At 45.9% G+C, this 25,577-nt stretch overlaps 1 protein-coding gene across 1 annotated transcript in view; it reads right to left on the bottom strand.

Moving 5' to 3' along the window:
* The window catches only part of LOC138637468 (amine sulfotransferase-like), a 190,980-nt gene that overhangs the window by 102,028 nt on the left and 63,375 nt on the right, over positions 1-25,577 (bottom strand). Inside the window, exon 5 of the mRNA XM_069726181.1 lies at positions 8,312-8,406. Coding sequence (XP_069582282.1) covers positions 8,312-8,406 — 95 coding nt within the window. The remainder of the gene's footprint in view (positions 1-8,311; positions 8,407-25,577) is intronic.

The raw sequence follows: 25,577 nt of genomic DNA on the forward strand, positions 1-25,577 counted from the left end.
TGCGGGGCTACATCATACTATATGAGGGGTTACAGTATACTCTATGGGGGGTTGCATTATATTCTGTGGTGGGGTGCATTATTCTCTCAGGGGACTACATAATATTATGGGGGCTACATCATACTATATGAGGGGGCTACAGTATACTCTATGGGGGGGCTGCATTATATTGTGTGGTGGAACTGCATTCTCTCAGGGGACTACATTATATTCTGTGGTGGGTGGCATTATACTATATGGGGGGGCTGCATTATACCCTATGGGATGCTACATTATATTCTATGGTGGGGACTGCGTCATACCTGAGAGGGTTGCATTATATTTTGTGGGGTTCTGCATTATATTCTATGAGAGGTGACTGCATTATATTTTATGAGGGGGCTACATTATATTCTGTGAGGGGGCTACCCCAACCCTTGCTACATTATTAAGACGTAAACTACCTTATATTACACCCTGATATTAGCGCTTTTTACCGCACAATTGGTGGTCTTGTATCTATTTCTATGTAGCTACATAGTGGGCCCCAAGAATGATTTTCTCTGGTGGGCCCAAGGTGCTCCAGTCCGACGCTGGTCTACCGTCTGCCCCTTCCTCCACGCCTTGGTATCACCGACACATTTCATGTGTCTCTTCTAAAGCCCGTTCACATGTCCCGGTTTTCAGAGTCATCTTCCGGGACATCGAGTTCATCTACGGATGATTATGAAGTGAACGCTATCTTGGGGTGTAAGGTGGTACGTGGCAGAAAATTTTATTTGGTGGACTGGAAGGATTATGGCCCAGAGGACAGGTCTTGGGAGCCTGCTGGGCACATTCGGGCTCCGCAACTCATTGCTGCCTTTGAGAGTAGCGAGGCCCAAGGAGGGGGGCCCCAGGAGGGGGGTAATGTTAGGTGTCGAGTTCCTGCCGCTGCACAAGGAGAATCTCGAGCCACCTCCACTGCGGTCTCCCATTTTTCTTCAGCCGCAATGGAGCCTGCTCAGCGGAGACGTCGGTCCCAGCCTCTGGCTCAGGCAGATACTATGCGCTTGGTTACTGCTGATCTTCCAGGTTCAGCCATTGTAACCAGCACTGTTCTGCGGCAAGCAGATGCCCCTGGGACTAAGTCCTGCTTTTCCGCTACTGAGCATGCCCAGGGGACGACCTCTCATTGGAGGTCGGGGGTCACATGCTCAGGTCCTGAAGCGGTTCCTATTGGACCACTAGGAAGGTCCTGGAGAGCTCTCTCTATAAAAGGTTCGCATGGCCACACGGCTACCTTGTGGTCTGTGTCTGCATGTGTTCAGGGTCGGCTGTATAGCCACTAGAATTCCGGCACCTCCGGAGAGGAGTTTTGTGTATGTGAATTTAGGGCTGGCGTATAGCCACTAGAATTCCGGCACCTCTGGAGAGGAGTTGTTTGTGTGCTATGCTGACTGTATGACCACTGTATGCTACCTGCTCTGTTAGTTAGCTGTGATCCTCTGTGAGGTTAACCGGGCACAGCGTTATCCTAATCCCGGTGACTCTGTGAAGCAACAGAGCTCGCTCCTATATAGACCGGGTGACTGAACCCGTGTCTATTCAGGCGTTGTACTGCCATATAGTGCCGCCATATACCAGCAGCAGGTTCCACTCCTGCACGTTCCATGGCCCCTTCCCAGGCTATTAATATCAGCTCGCAGCTGTCTGCCTAGACTTTGCTGGTTAGATTTTATATGGGGACCCCATGTCAATTTTTTCTGGGGTTCCCCTGTAAGCTAGCCAGTAAAGGCTAAGCAAACAGCTGTGAGCTGATATTAATAGCCTGGAAACCTTTGGCTATTGTCTCCTTCCCAGAATATTAACATCAGCCCTCAGCTGTCGGCTTTCCATCTGCTGGTTATGTAAATTATGTGGGAGCCCATGCAAGTTTTTTTTTTTAAATAAACAGATATTGCATTTCACATAGATTTCTGACATTTGCTGTTTTGTTACAGCATATGCAGGTAAATTATGCTAATGCTCCTACATAGGCTGGTGACTGTGTGTGTGTACAGTATGTCTTAATTTAATATTAATGAGGGTGTCTGGCTAAAGAGGTTGAACAAGGAAATTACATCACAATTCTTTTTTCTTAAATAATATATCTTTATTTGGCTCTTTGGATTTACAAAAATGTATGCAAAAATGCATGCACAAACGCATAAAAATGCGCATATTTTCAGCTGCGTTTTTCCGCCAAGAGATGCAGAAACCCTGCAGAAATTTCTGCAAGCAAATATGCGACATGCGCACATAGCCTAAAACTCATTCTCTTTTGGTGTGATCAAGACAGTATCCCAGTCATTAATAATGGGTGATTGGGACAGAAGGATCATACAAAGAGAGACACATTGGATCCTTCTGCTTTAGTCTAGGAGTCCAGGGGGATCAATCACCACCCATAATCCCACCCCCCCGCCCCATCGCCACCCCCCGCCCCATCGCCACCCCCCCGCCCCATCGCCACCCCCCACGCCCCGCCTCATCGCCAACCCCCACCCCATCGCCACCAATAATCCTGCCCCCTTACCCCATCACCACCCATAATCCCGCCCCCGCCCTATCACCACCCATAATCCCGCCCCCACCCCATCACCACCCATAATCCCGCCCCCCGCCCCATCACCACCCATAATCCCGCCCCCCGCCCCATCACCACCCATAATCCCACCTCCGCCCCATCAACACCCATAATCCTGCCCCCTGGCCTCATCATTACCCATAATGTCGCCCCCCGGCCCCATCACCACCCATAATCCTGCCCTCCCACCCTATCACCACCCATAATCCCGCCCCCCTGCCCCATTACAACCCATAATCCCGCCCCCCACCCCATCAAAACCCATAATCGGCCCCCGCCCCATCACCTCCCATTATCCTTCCCCAGCCCCATCACCACCCATAATCCCACCCACCCGCCCCATCACCACCCATAATCCCACCCACCCGCCCCATCACCCATAATAAATCACCACCCATAATCCCACCCATCCACCCCAACACCACCCATGATCCCACCCATCCGCCCCAACACCACCCATAATCCCGCCCCCTGCCCTATCACCACCCACTATCCCACCCCATCACCACCCATAATCCCATCCCCTGCCCCATCACCACCCATAATCCCACCCCCCCGGCCCCATCACTACCCATAATTCCACCCTCCCGCCCCATCACCACCCATAATCCCGCCCCCCCACCCCATCAAAACCCAGAAGTCTCGCCCTCCCACCCCATCACCACCCATAAACATCAAAACCCATAATCCCACCCTCTTGCCCCATCACCACCCATAATCCCCCCCACCCAATGAAAACCCATAATCCCCCCGCCCCATCACCACCCATAAAAAACGCCCCCCCCACCCCATCACCACCCATAATCCCGCCCCCCCGCCCCATCAAAACCCAGAATCCCACCCCATCACAACTCATAATCCCGCCCTCTCACCCCATCACCACCCATAATCACGCCCCCCAGCCCCATCAAAAACCAGAATCCCACCCTCCCACCCCATCACCACCCATAATTTTTTGCTGGCGCCTCTGGAACCAAGATTGCTCTTGTGACCAACCACATCAAGCTGTTGTCCCAACCTCAGTGGGCCCTATACCAGTATCATGTTGACTTCAACCCCGCCATGGAGTCCAAGCGTTTGTGGTATGGCCTCTTATACCAGCATGAGGAAACCATCAGGAAGATGCGGGCATTTGATGGAACCGTGTTGTTTTTACCAAAAAGACTGAATAAGGTCACCGAGGTGTTCAGCCAAACTTGAAATGGAGAGAACGGGCAGATAACAATCACCCTGACCAATGAGCTTCCACCAACCTCGCCCACCTGCTTCCATTTCTATATCATTATTTCCCGAAGACTCCTGAAGATAATGTATATGAAGCAGATAGGACACAACTATTACAACCCGAGCGACACTACAGAAGTCAGAGTCCACCGACTCGCCATCTGCCCGGGGTTTTCCACCTCCATCCTCCAGTACGAGTCCAGCGTCATGTTAAACATTGATGTTAGCCATAAAGTCCTCAGGAACGAGACTGTGCACAACATCATGAGCAGCCTCTACTCCTCGTGTGGCCCTCAGAGGTTCCAGGACGCCTGCTGCAAGGAGTGATCAGACTGATCGTCCTCCTCACCAATTCCAACACTAAAACCTACTGTATAGACGAGATCGGCTGGAACATGACTACAGCGTCCACCTTCAAGAAGGCAGATGGAAGTGAGATCAGCTGTGTGGACTACTATAAGAACCAATACAATGAACAAGTGAAAGACATGATCCAGCCGCTTATCGTGAACATCCCCCAGAGGCCGTAACCAAGAGCCACAGACGGAGCCATAATACTGGTGCCAGAGTTCTGTAACCTAACAGGTCTGAAAGACAGAATGAGAAACGACTTCAACGTCATGAAAGATCTGGCCTTTCACACCCGCTTACCACCAGAACAGAGGGAGCGGAAAGTTGGGAAGTTCATGAACTACATACACAAGGATAAGAGCGTTCAGAAAGGGCTACGTGACTGGGTCTGAATTTCGATACCGAACTGCTACATTTCGAAGGAAGAATTGCACCTCCAGAAATAAATCATGCAAAAAGACAAATCTGCTGAATATAATCCACAGTTTGCCGATTGTTTGCGAGAGCAGGGGGGTCCCGTCCTGATCAGCCCCCGAGATATGAATAATTGGCTGCTCTTTTACACCCGGAAAAATTAGGATGCAGCAAGCGCTCTTCTGCAAAACCTGTTCAAGATCACACAGCAAATGCGCATCAAGATGAACCGGGCGGTGTTGGTTGAAGTTGAGGACTTTTGGGGGTTTTTTTGGTGAATTTTTTAAAAAAGAAAAAAAGAGTAGAACAAGGCTAGCAGACAGAACTATGCAAATAATTTTTGGGGGCTAGCTAAAGTTTTTTTGGGCAGCAAAATGGTGTCCAAAATGTTATAAGACACTACAAAATGTTAGATAGTACCCCAAAAGAAAGGACAGATTGTTAGGCCCACTCACATCTGATGCCTGGGCCCTCCAAAAAATAGGTAAAAATTTATATTTTCACATTGTTGTATTGCAATGACCTTGCTGTAGTCAGCAGCGTGACCAAGCAAATAAATGTCGAAAAAAGGGGCTATGGGTTGCTTTATAACAAAATGAGCAGGTATAATCTTAAAAATAAAAAAAATAAATTGCCACAGATAACTGCAGCTAGGTATATATAAAATACACAGCAGCAGACAGTAATGGAGCCTTTTGATGTATGCAGGGAGATCTATACACTCACATACAGTGCATGCAAGCCTTGCAGTTATGTGGATATGTGCACATAGACTCCCCTGCCCAACTAGCACAATTAAAAACTAGGCCCAATGAGGGTCTACTAGGCTTGTAATGACCATACGCGAAGTGCATGGACTAAGAAACATTTCACCATGGGGGGCACGTTTTAAAAAAATCTTTTATGGACATCATAGACAGGCGTGGCAAAAATTGGACTGCCTGTAGCATCACAGAACACGTTAAACGTGGTGATCTAGTGGTGGAGAATGAGGAGACATTGCTGAAGGCCTCATGAAAAAATAGACACAATGTAAAGGAGTGTGTCTCCTAGAATTGTAATGCCCATACACGCAGTGCATGGGCTGACAAACATTTACCCAAGGGGGATACATTTTTTAAAAATATACTATGGGCATCATAGACACTCTTGCCAAATATTGGACTGCCTATAGCAGCACTGAACACGTTAAGCATGGTGAATGGTGATCTGGTGGCGGAGAATGAGGAGACACTGCTGAAGGCCTCAATAAAAAATAGGCCCAATGTAAAGGAGTGTGTCTCCTAGACTTGTAATACCCATTTAAGCAGTGCATGGGCTGACAAAAATTTCCCAAGGGAGATACATTTTTTAAAAATATTCTATAGGTTTCATAGACACCCTTGCCAAAAATTGGACTGCCTGTAGCGACACAGAATGCGTTAAGCCTGGTGATCTAGTGGTGGAGAATGAGGAGACATAGATAAATCAAACTGAAATTTAAAAAAAGGATGTGAATCCACCGATGAAAGTAAATGACAAAAGGGAGGGGCGAACACACATTCATATATATGATGCCAGATTGAGTCCAACAAGATATGTTAGTCTCTAGCAACAGCTCAGAGACAGGGATATAAAAAATTATATAATAGTATTTCAATATTTTCATATTGTAGAAGTATGCACTGGGTCATAAAAGGACGGTGCAGAGATATTAAAACTGGAATATATAAGAATAAATGGGAAAAATATACTTACATCTCATTTTAATGACAGTTCCCCTTGGGGGAGTTTATTTTGGTTTCTAATTAGTAACGCGCATCTGAAAAACACCCTTGCACAAAAATTGAGTGACTTTTGCATTACGGAATACATTCACCCTGGTGTTGTACTGGTTGTGGATGATGAGGATGAGAATAAGGAGGATAACATCAAACAGACAAAATCAGGAAGCGGATAGCCATGTGTGGTTGGGGAGAGGTGCATGACAATACACCTCTACAAAAAAGACAATGTATTACAGGTTATGTTTAACTGTTTTCACTTGGTGGTGTACAGAAATCTTGCCTAATCCAGCCCTTGTTCATTTTTATAAGAGTCAGCCTGTCAGCATTTTCAGTTGACAGGCAGATGCGCTTATCTGTTATAATTCCACCAGCGGCACTAAAAACCCAAACCCGCTCTGACAGAATGCTAGCAAAGTCTGCAAAAGACCTGAGACTGGGACAGAGATTTGTTTTCCAACAAGACAATAATCCCAAACATAAAGCAAAATCTATAGTGGAATGGTTCACAAATAAACATATCCAGGTGTTAGAATGGCCAAGTCAAAGTCCAGACCTCAATCCAATCGAGAATCTGTGGAAAGAGCTGAAAACTGCTGTTTACAAACTATCTCCATCAAACCTCACTGAGCTCGAGCTGTTTGCCAAGGAAGAGTGGGCAAGAATTTCAGTCTTTCGATGTACAAAACTGATAGAGACATACCCCAAGCGACTTGCAGCTGTAATCGCAGCAAATGGTGGCGCAACAAAGCATTACCATATGTTAAAGGGGCCGAATAATATTGCATGCCCCACTTTTCAGTTTTTGAATTTCCACAAAAATTTAAAATAACCAATAAATTTCATTCAATTTCACAATTGTGTTCCACTTGTTGTTGATTCTTCACCCAAAATTTACATTTGGTATCTTTATGTTTGAAGCATGATATGTGGGAAAAGGTTGAAAAGTTCAAGGGGGCCGAATACTTTCGCAAGGCACTGTATTTACATGGGCTCTCCCCTGTGATTACCACCTGGCTCTTTTGCAGCGCAGCATATCTATTTGACATTGTAGGCATTTAATATTGGATAATAATTTTGTCCACTATAATACGTTTTTTCTGCGCTGTTGTTCCAGTTTGTATAGTGCTATTTTGCACACATGAGAGATTTAGGATGGCTTCCTGTCACATTATGTGATCCCCCTTCTTTGGACAATTGCTTTATCTTTCTCAGACACCGAGCTTACACCTGTGGGGACGTCCACATTCTAGGGTCCATGGTACTGTATGTGCACTCAGCCAACTATATTGACTTGATTGTTATTTTATTATTTATGGCTGGATTGTTATGACCTTATGATAACTTTTTGGTGTTTGTTTACATTATTCATGCATATTGCACTTCCATTATGAGTGCCTATGTTGCTATGGTATCATTTCCTAGGGTTACATAGATGTATTATTGTACATGGATGGGGGTGTTATCATTGTTGTTTTCAAATGTTTTTAATCATGTTTGTTCTTTGGTGATAATAAAGTAGCTTTTGATATTTTTTGTTCCTTGGGTGTGCACTTTCTACATATGCATTAGTCTTTCCTCCAGTTATTGTTCCCCTTTCGTATGCGTTAGTAGCACCCTGTGATTATTATAATTGCATTTGAAATATATACTGTGGTGCACCCTGCCCTTTGTTGTTTAGCCATAAAAATAATGATTTGGCACACTAGGCAAAATGCCGTTTCCTTTCGTAGAAACTTATGAGGGGTATTATCCTTTAGCAAAAAGGCTTAAATACTTTTTGGTTTTTTTGTAACAATTATACATAAATGCCTTGAAGTAAATGAGTTTTGAGTAAATCCTAATCAATTGTAAATGTCGAAGTCAATTAGAATGTATTCACAGTTTTGTTATATCTTTTCACAAATATTTGTGAAATTAGGCCAAAAAATACCATAAGTCCTGCATCGTTAGAAAATAATCTATTAATTACCTTGACCATTTCCTCATATGTCAGAAAAATAATGTTGAATTCATCTTTATGTGTCATCCAGTCTCTAATATGATCAAACCACGAGCCACCTAGAACTACACAAAATTGAGGTATTGTTTATAGAATTTTAATAGCCATATATAAAATTTAGCAGGGCAATTTAAGGTATGCGTGTTATTAAGTTATCACATTATCAGGCATAAATTAAAAGGAAACCAGCAAAAATTTGAGTTTTCCATTGTAAATATCCAATGGAGGGAAACTATTATCAGAAAATTAATTCTTATTCAAAATCACATTTCTATGTTACATGTATTTAAACAAAATGACAAATTGTATTTCATGTCACCTTCTCTATTTAACCCCTTCCCTAAAATTAGTAATACTGCAATTTTCCAAGCGGCCACTGGACTTTTTCTAGACTCATGCTTTCTACCCTTTCAGGAAGGGTTTTTAGCAAGGTTCCTTATCAGTGGCAGGCTTAAGGTACCGTTACACTAAACGATTTACCAACGATCACGACCAGCGATGCAACCTGGCCGTGATCATTGGTAAATCGTTGTGTGGTCGCTGGAGAGCTGTCACACAGACAGCTCTCTCCAGCAACCAACGATCAGGGGAAAGACTTCGGCATCGTTGAAACTGTCTTCAACGATGCCGAATGCCCCGGGTAACCAGGGTAAACATCGGGTTACTAAGTGCAGGGCCGCGCTTAGTAACCCGATATTTACCCTGGTTACCCTTGTAAAAGTAAAAAAAAAAAACACTACATACTTACATTCTGATGTCTGTCACGTCCCCCGCCGGCGTCCACAGGGTTAAAACTGCTTTCGGCAGGAGCGCTGCTAATGCACGCGCTCCGGCCGAGAGCTTCCCTGCACTGACTGTCAGCGCCGGCAGTAACAGCGGTGACGTCACCATTGTGCTCTGCTTTACGGCCGACACTGACAGTCAGTGCAGAGAAGCTCTCGGCCGGAGCACGTGCATTAGCAGCGCTCCTGCCGAAAGCAGTTTTAACCCTGTGGATGCCAGGGGACGTGACAGACATCAGAATGTGAGTATGTACTGTTTTTTTTTTTTACTTTTACAATGGTAACCAGGGTAAATATCGGGTTTCTAAGCGTGGCCCTGCGCTTAGTAACCCGATATTTACCCTGGTTACAAGTGAACACATCGCTGGATCAGCGTCACACACGCCGATCCAGCGATGACAGCGGGTGATCAGCGACCAAAAAAAGGTCCTGATCATTCCCCAGCGACCAACGATCTCCCAGCAGGGGCCTGATCGTTGGTCGCTGTCACACATAATGAGATCGTTAGCGGGATCGTTGCTACGTCACAAAAAGCGTGACGTTGCAACGATATCCTTAACGATATCGTTATGTGTGAAGGTACCTTTAGAATGACATGTAACACCTATGACTCTGCTCCCTCTCGCTTAACAATGACCTTTACACAAAACAAAAGGCCTGAGATACAACTGTGGCTCTGTACATGTGTTGTTTCCTGAAAAAAAGGAAGCTAGAATCTAAAAAAGATTATTTATTATTTTTAAAATGAATAATGAATAGTGATGAGCGAATATACTTGCTACTCGAGAATTCTCGAGCATGCTTGGGGGTCCTCCGAGTATTTTTTATTGCTCTGAGTTTGTGTTTTTCTTGCTTCAGCTGAATGATTTACATCTGATAGCCAGCATAAGTACATGTGGGGGTTGCCTGGTTGCTAGGGAATCCCCACATGTACTTGCTGGCTATCAGATGTAAATCATTCAGCTGCGGCAAGAAAAACAAAAACTCTGAGCACTAAAAAATACTCGGAGCACCCCCGAACATGCTCAAAAAATCTCGAGTAACGAGTATATTCGCTTATCACTAATAATGAAATCTATAAAAACAAACATAAACAAATGTAGAACAAAAAATTGCAAAAACAAAGTTAAAAAATATGTTTGACGGAGAAATCTGATATCTTCCCTTTTCGAGTCTCTAGTTTATAATCTCTATGTCAAGTAACTGATAATGAAGGGCTCTTATGTTTGGGTGGCAGACATTTACTACTGCATATTTCAATACAACACCACAGCAATGTTGGCATGCATATTTTGCTTAGTCAATTTTGAAGTAAGATTTCACAGGGTTCCCTCTTACAAATTACTAAATTTATAGTATCAAAGTGGGACTCTCTTTAGACCTCTCTTGAGGTCCGATATCAACTGTTAACGTCAAATTGACTACTAATAATTAATATCCACTTAATACCACAACGTTATCTTTACCTTATACTATACACTGACTATTATCTATTCTTTATACTATACACTAACTGAGACAAAACCGTGTATCAATAAAGGGTATTTATTTCACACACACAAGTCTGCAGTCTATAAAATACATATATGGTGACTGTATACTGTGTATATATATATATATATATATATATATATATATATATATATATATACACACAATATACGGATATTACAACTCTAATACAGTAATACCACTACAGAATACAGTGATATCCCAACAGTATCACACAGTAATAACCAACAATATCCAGTAATATCACAACAATATCATCACAATATAAAAACCCACAATAACTGCCCGATTACCCAAATCACACATGCAATATCAGGCCTCTCATCTATAGCTTACTAACCCTAAGGCCTAAGAGGTTACAGGGCAGAAAGAAAAGGGGATACAGATATACTCAACCACCATGTGGATCCATGATCATTCCAGCATGCAGGCACAGCAAAAGAGGCAGAGCACATGTGTCTTGTGCCTTTTATGTCCAGCTAGAAGAGCTGTGTCCAGCCCCAGGTGTGTGGGGATGAGGTCACAAGTCTATTGTCCACTGGTCTAAGTCCTAAATGAAACGTGATATACCAGCTTGAGGAGGGGGCTACTGAGCACATGTGAAGGAATTATATACCACTAAACACATCTCTACGTAAAGATATATATTTTGGAGCACTTCCCTTCTACACTGTACAAAAACGCATGCAAAAAAAAACAAACAAAACCATGGCAAAAAACATACCAAAATGTGTAGCAAATTTTGCATATTTAGCAGATATACAGACAAACAAAGAGACACTGGTAAAGGGCAGGCAGTGGGAGATAACAGACACAGGACAAGTCAGGGTTTACAGTAGGACAAATCAAGGGCTTCCAGAGTCAGGTTCACACGCCAAAGACAGAGCTACAGTATAGCTGACACCACCTTCAGGATACCTGGGAGCTAAATAGTAAACCCGAGCCCAGAATGAGGCAGATCAAAGTTATCCCTTGACATGATCCACCCAGAGAAAGAGCAGACAGGACTAAACTCCGGAACGGATCATGACAGACGGATTCTGGAAATATTTTTAAACTGGAGGTGATAGGAGGTGGCGAGAGCTTGGATGTGCAGTTTGATGTATGGACACTACAACATTCGGGGCGGCACTACAGTGGCAAATTTGCAATTTTCACTCAGCATCATCCAATGCTGTTGTTTCTTGGAGAACAGATATGGAGTGAAAAATCATCAATACATCAGTAGAGACATTCCCAGAGAAGTGTAATCTCCTAAGTGGGGTCACTTCAGGGGGGATGCTGCTTTTCTGGCACTTAGGGGCTCTGTAAACAGAGTCTGCAAACAAATAGCACTACTTCCTTCCTGATTCTCGCCGTGTGGTGAGCAGTACTGTACAACCACATATGGGGTATATATACGTTCATCAGAAATTGTGTCACAATTAATGTGTAAATGTAAAACTGGTGGCTCAAACTAAATTTTTGTTGTAAAAATGTAATTATTTTTTCTTCACTGTCCAATAGGATAACATTTTGTGACAAACCCATGGTGTCAATGTAATCACTGCGCCCTTAGATTAATTCATTGATATGTGTAGTTTTTTAGGCCCCCTTCACACATCCATTTTTTATGTCTGTATGCGGTCCGTTTTTTAAGGATCACAAATACGGACACATGCACACTCATTGTAATCAATTATGTCAGGTTTTTCACATGGACCATGGACAAAATACGTGCTGCTTGCGTTCACACTGATGACACAGGAATGACATCCATGTGTCATAAGTGTGACACCTAACAGTTCCTGGGAAAAAGGGTATGATTCATGGTATTCCCAGGCGCCAGGAATCCTGAGATCAGCCCGACCCCGCAACAATTATCGGAGTTTTATTCAGTGCCTGCTGTGTACATCATGTGCTAAATAAATAAATAAATACATAATTTGAAAAAAAATAATGGCGTGGGCTCCTGCGTAATTTTCATAAACAGCAGAGGAAAAGACGACCAGTAAAGGCTGATGTTAATAATCTGGGAAAGGGGCAAATATCCTAAAAGGTTCCCTTGCTATTAATAACAGCTCACAGCTGATTGGTTAGCCTGTACTTGTTAGTTTTCAGGGACTTCAGAAAAAAATGATGTAGGTTCCCACAATAATTTCTAACAAGCAAAGGCTTAACAGACAGCTGTGGGCTGATAATAATAGCCATGGAAGGGGCCATGGATATTGGCTTCCCTCCCAAGATAAGAACATCAGCCCTTAGCTGCCCCAGAAATGGAGCATCCATAGGATGCCCAAAATCTGGTGCTTGTCCCCTGCTCTTTCCCACTTACCCTAGTGCGATGGCTAGTGGGGTAATAGGGTTGGGGTTGATGTCAGCTTTGTGATGTCAGGTGACATCAAGCCCACAGCTTAGCAATGGAGAGGCAACTATAAGACACCCTCATTACTAACCACATAGTCAAATGTAGTAGCGTAAAGTCCTTCAGTTGAAATAAACACTCCCCACCCTCTTTTTGCCATTTATTATTGTAAAATAAATAATAATAAAGCACCATGTTCCTCTCCTTTCTGATGACAATCCATTTGTCTCACAAAGAGCTCAACTCTGCCTCATATGAATTGCATGGCTGAGTGGTGTGTTATGAACAGGTAATTCAGAACCACAATGGACCTTGAAGTTCAGAGCACACAAAGTGACCTGACAATTACCAAAAACATAGGACGAGCTCTGAGACGTGGGAACTCTGCTGACCGCAATCCCTAATCCTATCACACCACACTAGAGGTAGCCGTGGATTGCGCCTAACGCTCCCTAGGCAACTCGGCACAGCCTGAGAAACTAACTAGCCCTGAAGATAGAAAAATAAGCCTACCTTGCCTCAGAGAAATTCCCCAAAGGAAAAGGCAGCCCCCCACATATAATGACTGTGAGTAAAGATGAAAATACAAACACAGAGATGAAATAGATTTAGCAAAGTGAGGCCCGACTTACTGAATAGACCGAGGATAGGAAAGATAGCTTTGCGGTCAACACAAAAACCTACAAACAACCACACAGAGGGGCAAAAAGACCCTCCGCACCGACTAACGGTACGGAGGTGCTCCCTCTGCGTCTCAGAGCTTCCAGCAAGCAAGAAAAACCAATATAGCAAGCTGGACAGAAAATATAGCAAACAAAAGTAACACAAGCAGAACTTAGCTTATGCAGGATAGAGAGGCCACAGGAACGATCCAGGAGGAAGCAAGACCAATACTAGAACATTGACTGGAGGCCAGGATCAAAGCACCAGGTGGAGTTAAATAGAGCAGCACCTAATGACTTAACCTCATCACCTGAGGAAGGAAACTCAGAAGCCGCAGTACCACTCTCATCCACCAAAGGAAGCCCATAGACAGAACCAGCCGAAGTACCACTCTCGACCACAGGAGGGAGCTTGGCCACAGAATTCACAACAGTGGTGGCATGATGCGACTGCTTTGCCGTGAATCCAGGAGACACTGAGCTAAGCGTGAGGGAGGAACTTTAGTGACGAGCAGTAACTTCATTAAGGATACCGCAGGTCACAGCAAGCTGTTCCCATGGCCACTTTAGTGTGAGCTGGGAAATAAACTGTGGTAACCTTAATGACGTCACCGCTAGCAGTGAGAAATATCTTAGTGTGCTAGTGGTGATGTCATAAAGGTTACCGCAGTTCACCAGCCAGCTCACACTGAACTGACTGGGAGAACAAGGCTGCCTGTGACTTGCAGTAACCTCAATTACCTCATCACAGGTCAATCTATGTATCATGTTCCTTATTAACTATCTTGGAAAATCATTAATACATAACACTCTTTAATTTCAATGCTGCATTTTATTCCACACATAGCACACTGACAGCACACGGATACATGGAAACAAACAGCACTCGGACATACGGATGTCACACAAGTATACATGGATGGCACATGGACACGGACCATGCATCTCACCAGTACTGGTTTTTCGAGTACCAAAATCACCAAGACATGTGAAGGAGGCCTTAACTGGGGTAATTTAATGGGGGGTTCTGCTATTCTGGCAACTTAGGGGCTCTTCCAGTGAGTCATGGCACCCGCAAACCATAACAGATAAATCTGAATTGTAATATGGCACTCATTCCCTTCTAAGCTTTCCACTGTGCCTGAAAAGTAGTTCCCAATTTTCATGTAAGGTACTGACGCACTCAGGAGAAATTGCAATTACAAATTGAAGTCCGATTTTTTTCTGTTAGCCCTTATAAAAATTGAAACTTAGGGCTAAAACAACATTTTAGTGGTAAAAATGTATTTATTCTTTCTTCACCGCATAGTGGTATATAAATCTGTGTGGCACATATGGTATCAACATGCTCACTGCATGCCTAGATGAACTCAGTGGGAGGGGTGTAGATAGAAAAATGGGGCCACATTGGAAGGATTCTACTTTTCTGGCATGTGAGGGGGTCTGCCAATGCACATGGCACCCTCAAACCATTCCAGAAAAATCTGAACTCAAATCTTCCCTTCCGAGCTTTGCACTGTGCCTCAAAATTAGTATTGGAATACTCAGCAGAAATTGTGTAACAAATTGTACTGTTCATTTTCTCTTATTATCCCTGTGACAACACCGTGTTTATTCTTAATTATGCCAGATGCATTATTAAGTAGGCCCTGGGACATGAGCTAGTGTTTATATGAGCCTGAACATTGACTCTTGTTGTAGGTTGAATTGATGACCTCTTGCCACGTTCCCCCAAACCTGTGGATAATGGCCTGCAGAACAGCTAAGGGTATAAAATGGGACCTATATCATTCTACAGAGAGACTAGAGGACAGCAACCAAGGCACCATGACTTCAACCACAGGAATACAGATTTGATCCTCTGCCCATCAATGAACTTAAAGAGACATTTGGAGAACCCAGGTTGGGACAATCAGGTCTCCTGGTCACATACCTCAAAGGATTGTCAACTTCCTAAGCTTGCTGCTACCTCCTCTCTGTGAGTGCCCACCAAAAGCGGGGTGCCACTGGTTTGGGTAGATGGACCTATATCCTTCTACAGAGAGACTAGAGGATAGTAACCAAGGCACCATGACTCCAACCGCAGGAATAAAGGTTTGATCCTCTGCCCATCAATGAACTTAGTAAGACATTTGGAGAACCCAGGTTGGGACAATCAGGTCTCCTGGCCACATACCTCAATGGATTGTCAGCTTCCTAAGCTTGCTGCTACCTCCTCTCTGTGAGTGCCCGCTAAAAGCGGGGTGCCACTGGTTTGGGTAGATGACCTGAAAGCCCCCGAAGTTGCAGATGTTCTAATTCTCGGTAAGCCAGCAGAAGGGTGAGACTCTGTCATTTGAACTTATGTACTTGCTGGTAATGTACTATATGTTGTTGATTGTCAGTGAATAAATAAAGTACCACCACAGTACATTAACTTCACCCTGTGTTGTCTGAGTAGTATTCTGCCCATGGGAAAGGAGCACAAGTGTTCAGTGGGATGAGCCTTAGGCCATGCGGTCTTACTAAAGACAGCACCCATTAACCGTTGTGTCTCCATACTTGGTACTGGTGTTCAAAGACACTGTCCAAGAGTTCCACAACCAGAGAGGTAGATAAACAGACCTAGCACACGATAGGTGAGGAATTTATAGCAGGTTTCAGATGCCACTGTGTCCAACCACCAAGCTCTGCCTTGAGAAGTGGACCAAAGTGGATATACAGCCTCAGCAGGAAATGGCAACTATAGGAGTTGTTCCAGCTTTGATGGATCGAATACAGAACTACTGACACTTGATTCAGAAATTGGTACTTTGGTATGATCAAAACTTCATGGATAATGATGAGTTTGACCAAGAGGAATTGAACTGCATGCCAAATCAAGGATCCAGTGGCACTCTCTAATCAAATACCCAGTCCTAATCAACTCAAATCTAGGAGTTGTTGGGACCGAAGCCTCAAGAAGGAGCTGGAGGAGTTGTTCCATTGGTACGGGTGCAACAGTAGCATCAAGCTGAAGATTCACAGGTAAGGCGGTGCCAGACCATTTACCTTCATCAGCTTCCAGGATGCAGAAGACTCCATGTCTGGACACAATGGATATGAATTCAATTATCATCAATTACGTGTGAAGTTTCCCAGGTCAAGCCAAGGACAAGGGGGAATATGGAGGACTCCGCAGGAGGAATGAACCCACTTTCCAGCAAACTAAATGCAAAGTCCTCATCTCAGGTCTTCCCCCATCGGGGAGTTGGCAGGATCTGAAAGATCATATGAGAGAATCTGGAAATGTCCGCTATGCTGATGTACACAAGTATGGAATGGGGATTGTGTTTATTTGCAAGGAAGACATGGACTGTGCTTTGAGGAAACTGGATGACACAAAGTTTTGCTCTCATGAAACCTCTTTCATTCATATCTGTGTTGAAACAAATGCTGATAGACTGTCCCCGACAAGTGGAGAAGGATCATCAGAAGCCTATCACATCTGGCTAATTAAGGGAGGGGAGGACGTATTATTCAGTAGGCCCAGGGACATGAGCTATTGATCATAGGAGACTAAAAATTGTTGTAGGTTGAATTGATGTTGAATTGATGTTTGTTGATTTGGTAAATGGTTGCTAACTACCTACAGTAGTGAAAAAAAGTTTTTTTTAGCGTGTAATTACTTCAATCTGGTTGTTGTGATGTCATTTTCCTTGTGATGTTAGTAAACGGAAAGCAAATGGTTCTCAGCTCTAATAATGAAAATTGTATTTGACATTGTTTTATCCCTTTATGTATTAGTTTTTAACATTTGCTGGGTCTAATGTTTTGCATATTTTATCATGAGTAGACAAATTTTGTTTTGTTTTTTGTTTGCTTGGGAAAGAAAAAGAAGGTTATGGAACAGCTGACAAACCTAGAAGTTGACGAAAACTTCCTCCAAAGTTGGTCACATTAATAAAAAAAAAGTCAGTATCTGATGTCCATAAAAGTGCTGTACAGATTTCACACAAAATGAAAGAAAAATATGGGGTTAAAGTGAGTTGCAAAACTGTAGTTTAATGGCTAAGAGCAGTAGAGTTGAATGCATGAGTTCCAGTCAAGAAGCCTTTCATCTCTGCAAAGAACCGGAAGGTCCGACTTGAGTTTGCCAAAAAACACAGCCAATGCAAAAAATCAGATTGCTCTAAGGTGTTGTGGTCGGATGAATCCAAGTTCAATCTGTTTGATAGTGAGGGCAAGCACTATATATACCACCCAATTGGAAAACGTAATGCTGTAGGTTACCAAACACCTACAGTGAAACATGGTGGTGGTAATGTCATGGTTTGGGGCTGCTTTTCTGCATCTACCATTGGCCCACTGCATAAAATTGATGGAAATATGAATGCTACCATGTACAAGGATATCATGGAGAATGTAATGCTGCCACATGATCCTAAACACACATCCAATTTAGTAAAAAAAATGGTTAGCAAAGAAAAATGTTCGCCTGTTTCAATGGCCACGCCAACCACCTGGTTTAAACCCTATAGAACATCTTTGGGATGAGTTAGTGTGACAAGTTGGTCCCAGTACCCATAGCAATAAAGATGAATTGTTTGCAGATTTGCAAATGGAATGGAGCAAGATCCCTCAGGATTAGTGTTGAGCATTCCGATACCGCAAGTATCGGGTATCGGCCGATATTTGCGGTATCGGAATTCCGATACTGAATTCCGATACTTCCCGCGTATCGGATACCGGAATCGGAAGTTCCCAGAATTCAAACTGAACGCAGCAGCCAATGAGGAATGATTGGAAGTGTGGGCACATCCTGTTTAGCATGGTGGGCATGTAAGTACTGGCAAGGCTTGGATTGGCTGCTGAAATGATGTCACTCTGCACTATAAAAAACGCTGCCGCCATTTTGCGCTCACTCTGCTGTGATTTCAGTTAGGGACAGGACGCTGTGTTCTAACTGAGGGCCAGTCGAGCTAGCTAATTGCTTTATTTTCCTTTCCAAAGGCTAATTTAGCAAAACGCTGTGTGTTCTTCACTGTTCACCTTGCTCTTGCCTTGCAGCGCTGTTTTAACAGCGTTCTGCAAGGTCTCTGTGTGTGTGTGTGTGTGTGCAGCTCACTCTGTAGTCTGTGTGCAGCCATATACCCGGTTGTATTCAGCTCAGGGGGGGTTCACACTGCCTCACACAGTTGTCCTTTTTTGCTCTTAGTGCAGCCTGCTGCACATTTTTTCTCAAATTTCCTATTAGTGTTTTTCCACCAGTCTCCAGCTCTATTGTGTAAAAAAACTACATAGGATAACCTAGAGGGGGTTTTTGGGCCTTGCAGCGCCGTTTACGGCTGTCTGCACGGTCTCCGTGTGAGCCCAGCTCGCCCTGTAGTCTGTGTGCAGCCATAGCCGGTTGGATTCAGCTCAGGGTTCGTTACTGGCTCATACCTTGAGAAAAATTTTACTTTTTTTCAAATAGTGCAGCCTGTTTAAAATTTGAAAAAAAAAAAATTCCTATTAGTGTCTTTCCACTCGTATCCAGCTAAATAGTGGAAAAACACTATATAGGATAACCTAGAGGAGGGTTTTTTGGCCTTGCAGCGCCGTTTACGGCTGTCTGCACGGTCTCCGTGTGAGCCCAGCTCGCCCTGTAGTCTGTGTGCAGCCATAGCCGGTTGGATTCAGCTCAGGGTTCGTTACTGGCTCATACCTAGAGAAAAATTTTACTTTTTTTCAAATAGTGCAGCCTGTTTAAAATTTGAAAAACAAAAATTCCTATTAGTGTCTTTCCACTCGTATCCAGCTAAATAGTGGAAAAACACTATATAGGATAACCTAGAGGTGGGTTTTTTGGCCTTGCAGCGCCGTTTACGGCTGTCTGCACGGTCTCTGTGTGAGCGCAGCTCGCCCTGTAGTCTGTGTGCAGCCATAGCCGGTTGGATTCAGCTCAGGGTGCATTACTGCCTCATACCTTGAAAAACAATTTCCTTTTTTTCAAATAGTGCAGGCAGTTTAAAATTTGAAAAAAAAAATTCCTATTAGTGTCTTTCCACTCGTATCCAGCTAAATAGTGGAAAAACACTATATAGGATAACCTAGAGGAGGTTTTTTTGGCCTTGCAGCACCGTTTACGGCTGTCTGCACGGTCTCCGTGTGAGCCCAGCTCGCCCTGTAGTCTGTGTGCAGCCATAGCCGGTTGGATTCAGCTCAGGGTTCGTTACTGGCTCATACCTTGAGAAAAATTTTACTTTTTTTCAAATAGTGCAGCCTGTTTAAAATTTGAAAAAAAAAATTCCTATTAGTGTCTTTCCACTCGTATCCAGCTAAATAGTGGAAAAACACTATATAGGATAACCTAGAGGAGGGTTTTTTGGCCTTGCAGCGCCGTTTACGGCTGTCTGCACGGTCTCTGTGTGAGCGCAGCTCGCCCTGTAGTCTGTGTGCAGCCATAGCCGGTTGGATTCAGCTCAGGGTGCGTTACTGCCTCATACCTTGAAAAACAATTTCCTTTTTTTCAAATAGTGCAGCCAGTTTAAAATTTGAAAAAAAAAAATTCCTATTAGTGTCTTTCCACTCGTATCCAGCTAAATAGTGGAAAAACACTATATAGGATAACCGAGAGGAGGGTTTTTTGGCCTTGCAGCGCCGTTTACGGCTGTCTGCACGGTCTCCGTGTGATTTAAACTAGCTCTGTAGCCCGATCTGCACAAAAAAAAAAGTTAAGTTCACCAAACACAACTTAACACTTGTGGTTAAGTTCACCAAACACAACTTAACACTTGTGTAGGCCACATTTGAAAAATAATAAAGTTTAGTCCACAATTTACAACATTAGTGTTTCTTACACCTGTTAGGAGGAGCATTTCAGGAATAAGCACACTAAGGCCTTAGTACTTTTCTGCTTATCTTTATCTGTCAACCAAGATGAAGAGGGCAGGGAGTAAGGCACGTGGGCGTGGGCGCAGAGCAGGGAGAGGAGCAGGGAGAGGACGTGGTGATTCTGTGCCTGCTGCGGGCGCCGGTGACTCGTCGTCACTCAGTTTCAGCAGGGAACAGTCCTTCATGCGCAGATTTGTCGGAGAGCGCCGTGCACCGCTGCTACGTGAAGACCAAATTGAAGCCGTTGTCGGGTGGATGGCAGCTAACGCCTCGGCATCGACTTCAGTTAGTGCCACATCCTCTCAGGCACAGAGCACTGGAGAGCAACCATCTGTCTCTTCACCACCTGCCAAATTGGCCAGGCAGTCAGAGAGCCCAGGACAGGAGCCGTCTCTACTTCTGTTCTCTGAATCTCCTGGCTTGGAAACAGGGGGCCAGCCAAGCAGCATTGGAGAAATGGAAGAAGAGGCAGTGTGCAGTGATGCCCAAAAGCTTTATCTCTCTGACTCTGAAGAGGCAGGTGGGCCAGTGCCTCCGGTGACCACAGCGCAGTACGCATCTGATGATGAAACTCAGGTGCCGCTTTCTGATGCGTACTGTGCTGCCGAGACTACCCAGGAGGAGCAGTTGGTGGCAGAGGGTAGTGGAGATGATGAGGTCCTTGACCCATCGTGGCGTGAGGAACAGGAAGGTGGTGGGAGCAGCTCTGAGGAAGAGCTTCCCCTTACGGGCCAAAGAGGGAGAGGGAGGGGGAAGACTGCGGAGCCTGTAGCCTCCACTTTGGCACCCGTTAGGAGCCTGTCTCTTTCCAAAGCCAAAAAGGGCGCTCCCAAGACTTGCAGTGCCTGGTCCTTTTTTGACACAGTTGCAGATGACATTTGTTTTGTCAAATGCAAGCTGTGTCATCAGAAAGTAAAAAGAGGTAAAAGTGTCAGCAACCTCAATACCACAAATATGTGGAAACATGTGCGGAACAGGCACGCGGTGGAGTTACAGAAACACAGTGAAGACGTAGGCCAACCAACAGCGGCAGCTACCACCTCTTCATCTCGTGTTGCCTCTTCCTCCACTGTTGTCCAGAGACCTAGTGTAATTCCACCCACAGCACCACCTTCCCAGTCATCCTCACACTCCCAGTCTACTCTACAGCCATCGGTAGTCCAGGCATGGGAGAAAAGGCGGGCATTCTCGGCCAACCACCCCCGAGCACAGGCTCTGAATGCAGGCATTGCCAAACTGTTGTCCCTGGAAATGCTCTCGTTCAGGCTGGTGGAGACTGACAGCTTCCGTGACTTGATGGCATTGGCAGTCCCACAGTACAAGGTGCCCAGCCGCTTTTACTTCAGCAGGCAGGCTGTCCCTGCCCTGCACAGGCATGTTGAGGCAAACATAAAACATGCGCTACTGAACGCCGTCAGTAGCAAGGTCCACCTCACCACCGATGCGTGGACCAGTCAGCATGGACAGGGGCGATATGTTTCCCTCACTGCCCATTGGGTTAATGTTGTTGAGCCAGGTACAGATCGTGCGAGTGGCGCAGGACGTGTCCTGCCCACTCCAAGGATTGCAGGAATCCAGTCTGTACGCATCGACTCCTCCTCTTACACCAGTTCCTCTGATTCCTCTCTGCAGGATCCGTCACAGTCCACCTCCACATGGACCCGTGAACGTTTACCTATGACCGACATGAGCACAGCCGTGGCCAAACGTCAGCAGGCCGTCTTGAAACTAGTTTCATTGGGGCATCAAAGCCACACAGCGCAGGAGCTCTGGAATGCCATCAAGCAGGAGAGCGATGTGTGGTTACTGCCAGCGAATCTCCAGCCAGGCATGGTAGTGTGTGACAATGGCCGAAATCTGGTGGCAGCTTTGGCCCTTGGCAACCTCACTCACATCCCATGTCTGGCACATGTGCTCAATTTGGTTGTGCAGAGTTTTCTGAGGGACTATCCGGATCTTGATGCCCTGCTGCACAAGGTCCGCCTAGAGTGTGCTCACTTGCGGCGTTCCAGCTTGGCCAGATCCCGCATTGCTGCTCTGCAGCGCCGATTCCGCCTTCCGGAACACCGCATCATATGTGACCTACCTACCCGGTGGAATTCCACGTTACATATGTTGGAGCGGTTGTGTGAGCAGCAGCAAGCAGTTATGGAGTACCAGCTGCATCAGGCGCAAAGAAGTCGCAGTCAGCGCCGATCAGACTTCACAACCACAGAGTGGGCCACTATGAAGGACGTCTGCCAGGTTTTGCGTCCTTTTGATTATTCCACGCGGATGGCAAGTGCAGATGATGCACTAGTCAGCATGACTGTCCCCCTTATCTGCCTGCTTCAGCAAACTTTGCAAGGGTTAAGGGATGATGTGGTGGAAGAGGTGGAGGATGAGGAGTCACCTTTTCCATCAGCTTCTGGAGAGTCAGCGCCACGTGGTTCCTCACAAAGGGGTACGCAGGGGCCAATTTGTGAGGAGGATGAGGAGGAGGAGTCAATGGAGGAGGAAGAGCTCCGTCCAGAGGAGGGAGCGACACAATTGTCCAGTGGTCAGTGTGTACAGCGAGGGTGGGGTGATGACGAGCGGGCAGAGATCATGTCTCAAGCAGGGGACAGCGTTTCTGGGCCAGTTGGCACTCTGCAGCACATGGTGGATTTCATGCTGCAGTGCCTGAGAAACGACCGCCACATCGACCACATTCTCAACATGCCTGATTATTGGGTGTTCACCCTCCTCGATCCTCGCTACCGGGACAACGTCCAAAACCTCATCCCTGCGTTGACCCGGGAGCGTAAATTGCGGGAGTACCACGACACACTGGTGAATTCCATCATCTTCTCCTGTCCAACTGAGAGGAGTGCTGCTAGTGCTTTACAAAGCAGCTCAGTGCGTCGAGGCAGTGGGGGAGGCTCTGCCCAAAGAGGGAGCAGAAGCAGTGCCTCTGCCCAAGGCAAGCCCAGTATGGCACAACTCTGGCACACTTTTGTGTGCCCGCCCCAAATGTCTACACCATCACCGGCGGCTCCAGTCAGCAGGAGGCAACGGTTCCGTCAGATGGTGACAGACTACATGGCTTGCCCTCTTACTGTACTCCCAGACGGCTCTTCCCCGTTCAAGTTTTGGGTCTTTAAGCTGGATACATGGCCAGAGCTAAGCCAGTATGCATTGGAGGTGCTGGCTTGCCCTGCGGCTAGTGTCTTATCGGAACGTGTCTTTAGTGCCGCAGGTGGTGTACTAACAGACCGTCGCATGCGACTATCCTCCGATAACGTTGCCCGGCTTACTTTCCTGAAAATGAACCAGGCCTGGATCTCGCAGGAATTTGCCACTCCTCTGCCTGATTAAGTAATTGGGTGTCATCCAGGTCTCCTGCTGTGTTCATCTTTCTACCACCTGAACTGCTATTCCTGGGCTCCAACACCGCCAGTTGCGGCTCAGAAGTGCAGGCTGCACAGTAAAAACATACGACCCAGTGTTATTGGGTTTCAGTAACGTCAGCTGATCCCCAGCTGTGTAGCCGGCAATGTGTCCTGCGACCGCCACGCTGGCACAACAACCTAAATGTAAGGGAACCTGTCCCCCCCCCCCCGTCGTTTGTTACTGAAAGAGCCATCTTGTGCAGCAGTAATGCTGCACAAGGAAAAGGTAGCTCTTTTTTTTTAGCTCTTTGCACACGCAGAACTTAACACTTATAAAATGTGTTCACTGATACCGTTATACCGTCCCGGAGCTGGGACTTTCCTTCGTAATGTGACGCAGCACAGCCATCATTCCTACCCCCTTGGTGCCATGCGCTGCCTCCTCAGCGTTGTTTTAAGCTGTCACGGAGCCTGCGCTGTTCTGTTATCCCTTGGGCATGCCCTATTTGCGCTGCCTGTCTTCTGACATAATTTGGTGTCAGGCTGGCTGCGCCTGTGCGGCCGCGCTGCCCGAGATCCCGCCTCGCAGTGTCTTCTGATTGAGTCACACTGCGGGCCTGGGATCCATGGGCATGCGCAGTGCATATCTTCCCCTCGGGCTCTCGCTCATTTCCCTCCGCCTTCTTTAGACTGTGCGCCGTCAGCTGATCCTTAGCATGCCACGGCCGTGACACCGCACAGTCTGAAGAAGAGGGAAGGAGGGGAGTGAGAGTCGAGGTTATGCACTGTGCATGCCTATGGTTCCAAGGCCCGCAGTGGGATTACGTTAGACGAGACTGCGAGGTGGGATCTGGAGCAGCGTGGACGCACAGGCACTGACAGCCTGACACCAAATTATGTCAGAAGACAGGCAGCGCTAATTGGGCATGGCCAAGGGCTAACAGAACAGCGCAGGCTCCGTGACAGCTTAAAACAACGCTGAGGAGGCAGCGCACGGCATCAAGGGGATAGGAATGACAGCTGTGCTGTGTCCCATTACGAAGGAAATTCGCACCTCCGGTGCGGTTTAACGGTATAAAGGGACACATTTTTAGTGTTTACTTCGGTGTTTGCAAGGAGCATAATTAAAAGAGCAACCTTTTCCTTTTGCATCCTTAGTGCTGCACAAGATGGCTCTTTCAGCTACAAACGTCTTGGGGGCGGGGGGTTAAAGATTCCCTTTCAACTTGCTCCAATCAGGCTTCGGCCTACACTCTGTTCCTCTGCTCCTCCTGCTGTCCCTGGGCTCTAACACCGCCAGTTGGTGCCTGGAAGTGCTGTGTGCACAGTCAACAGTCGCTCCTCTGTTATTGGGGTTCAGTAACGTCAGCTGATCCCCAGCTGTGTGTGCGGCAATACCTCCAATCTGCTCCTCCTGCTGTCCCTGGGCTCTAACACCGCCAGTTGGTGCCTGGAAGTGCTGTGTGCACAGTCAACAGTCGCTCCTCTGTTATTGGGGTTCAGTAACGTCAGCTGATCCCCAGCTGTGTGTGCGGCAATACCTCCAATCTGCTCCTCCTGCTGTCCCTGGGCTCTAACATCGCCAGTTGGTGCCTGGAAGTGCTGTGTGCACAGTCAACAGTCGCTCCTCTGTTATTGGGGTTCAGTAACGTCAGCTGATCGTCAGCTGATCCCCAGCTGTGTGTGCGGCAATACCTCCAATCTGCTCCTCCTGCTGTCCCTGGGCTCTAACACCGTCAGTTGGTGCCTGGA

This window comes from Ranitomeya imitator, chromosome 5 (assembly GCF_032444005.1).
Source record: "Ranitomeya imitator isolate aRanImi1 chromosome 5, aRanImi1.pri, whole genome shotgun sequence".
Lineage (NCBI taxonomy): Eukaryota > Metazoa > Chordata > Amphibia > Anura > Dendrobatidae > Ranitomeya > Ranitomeya imitator.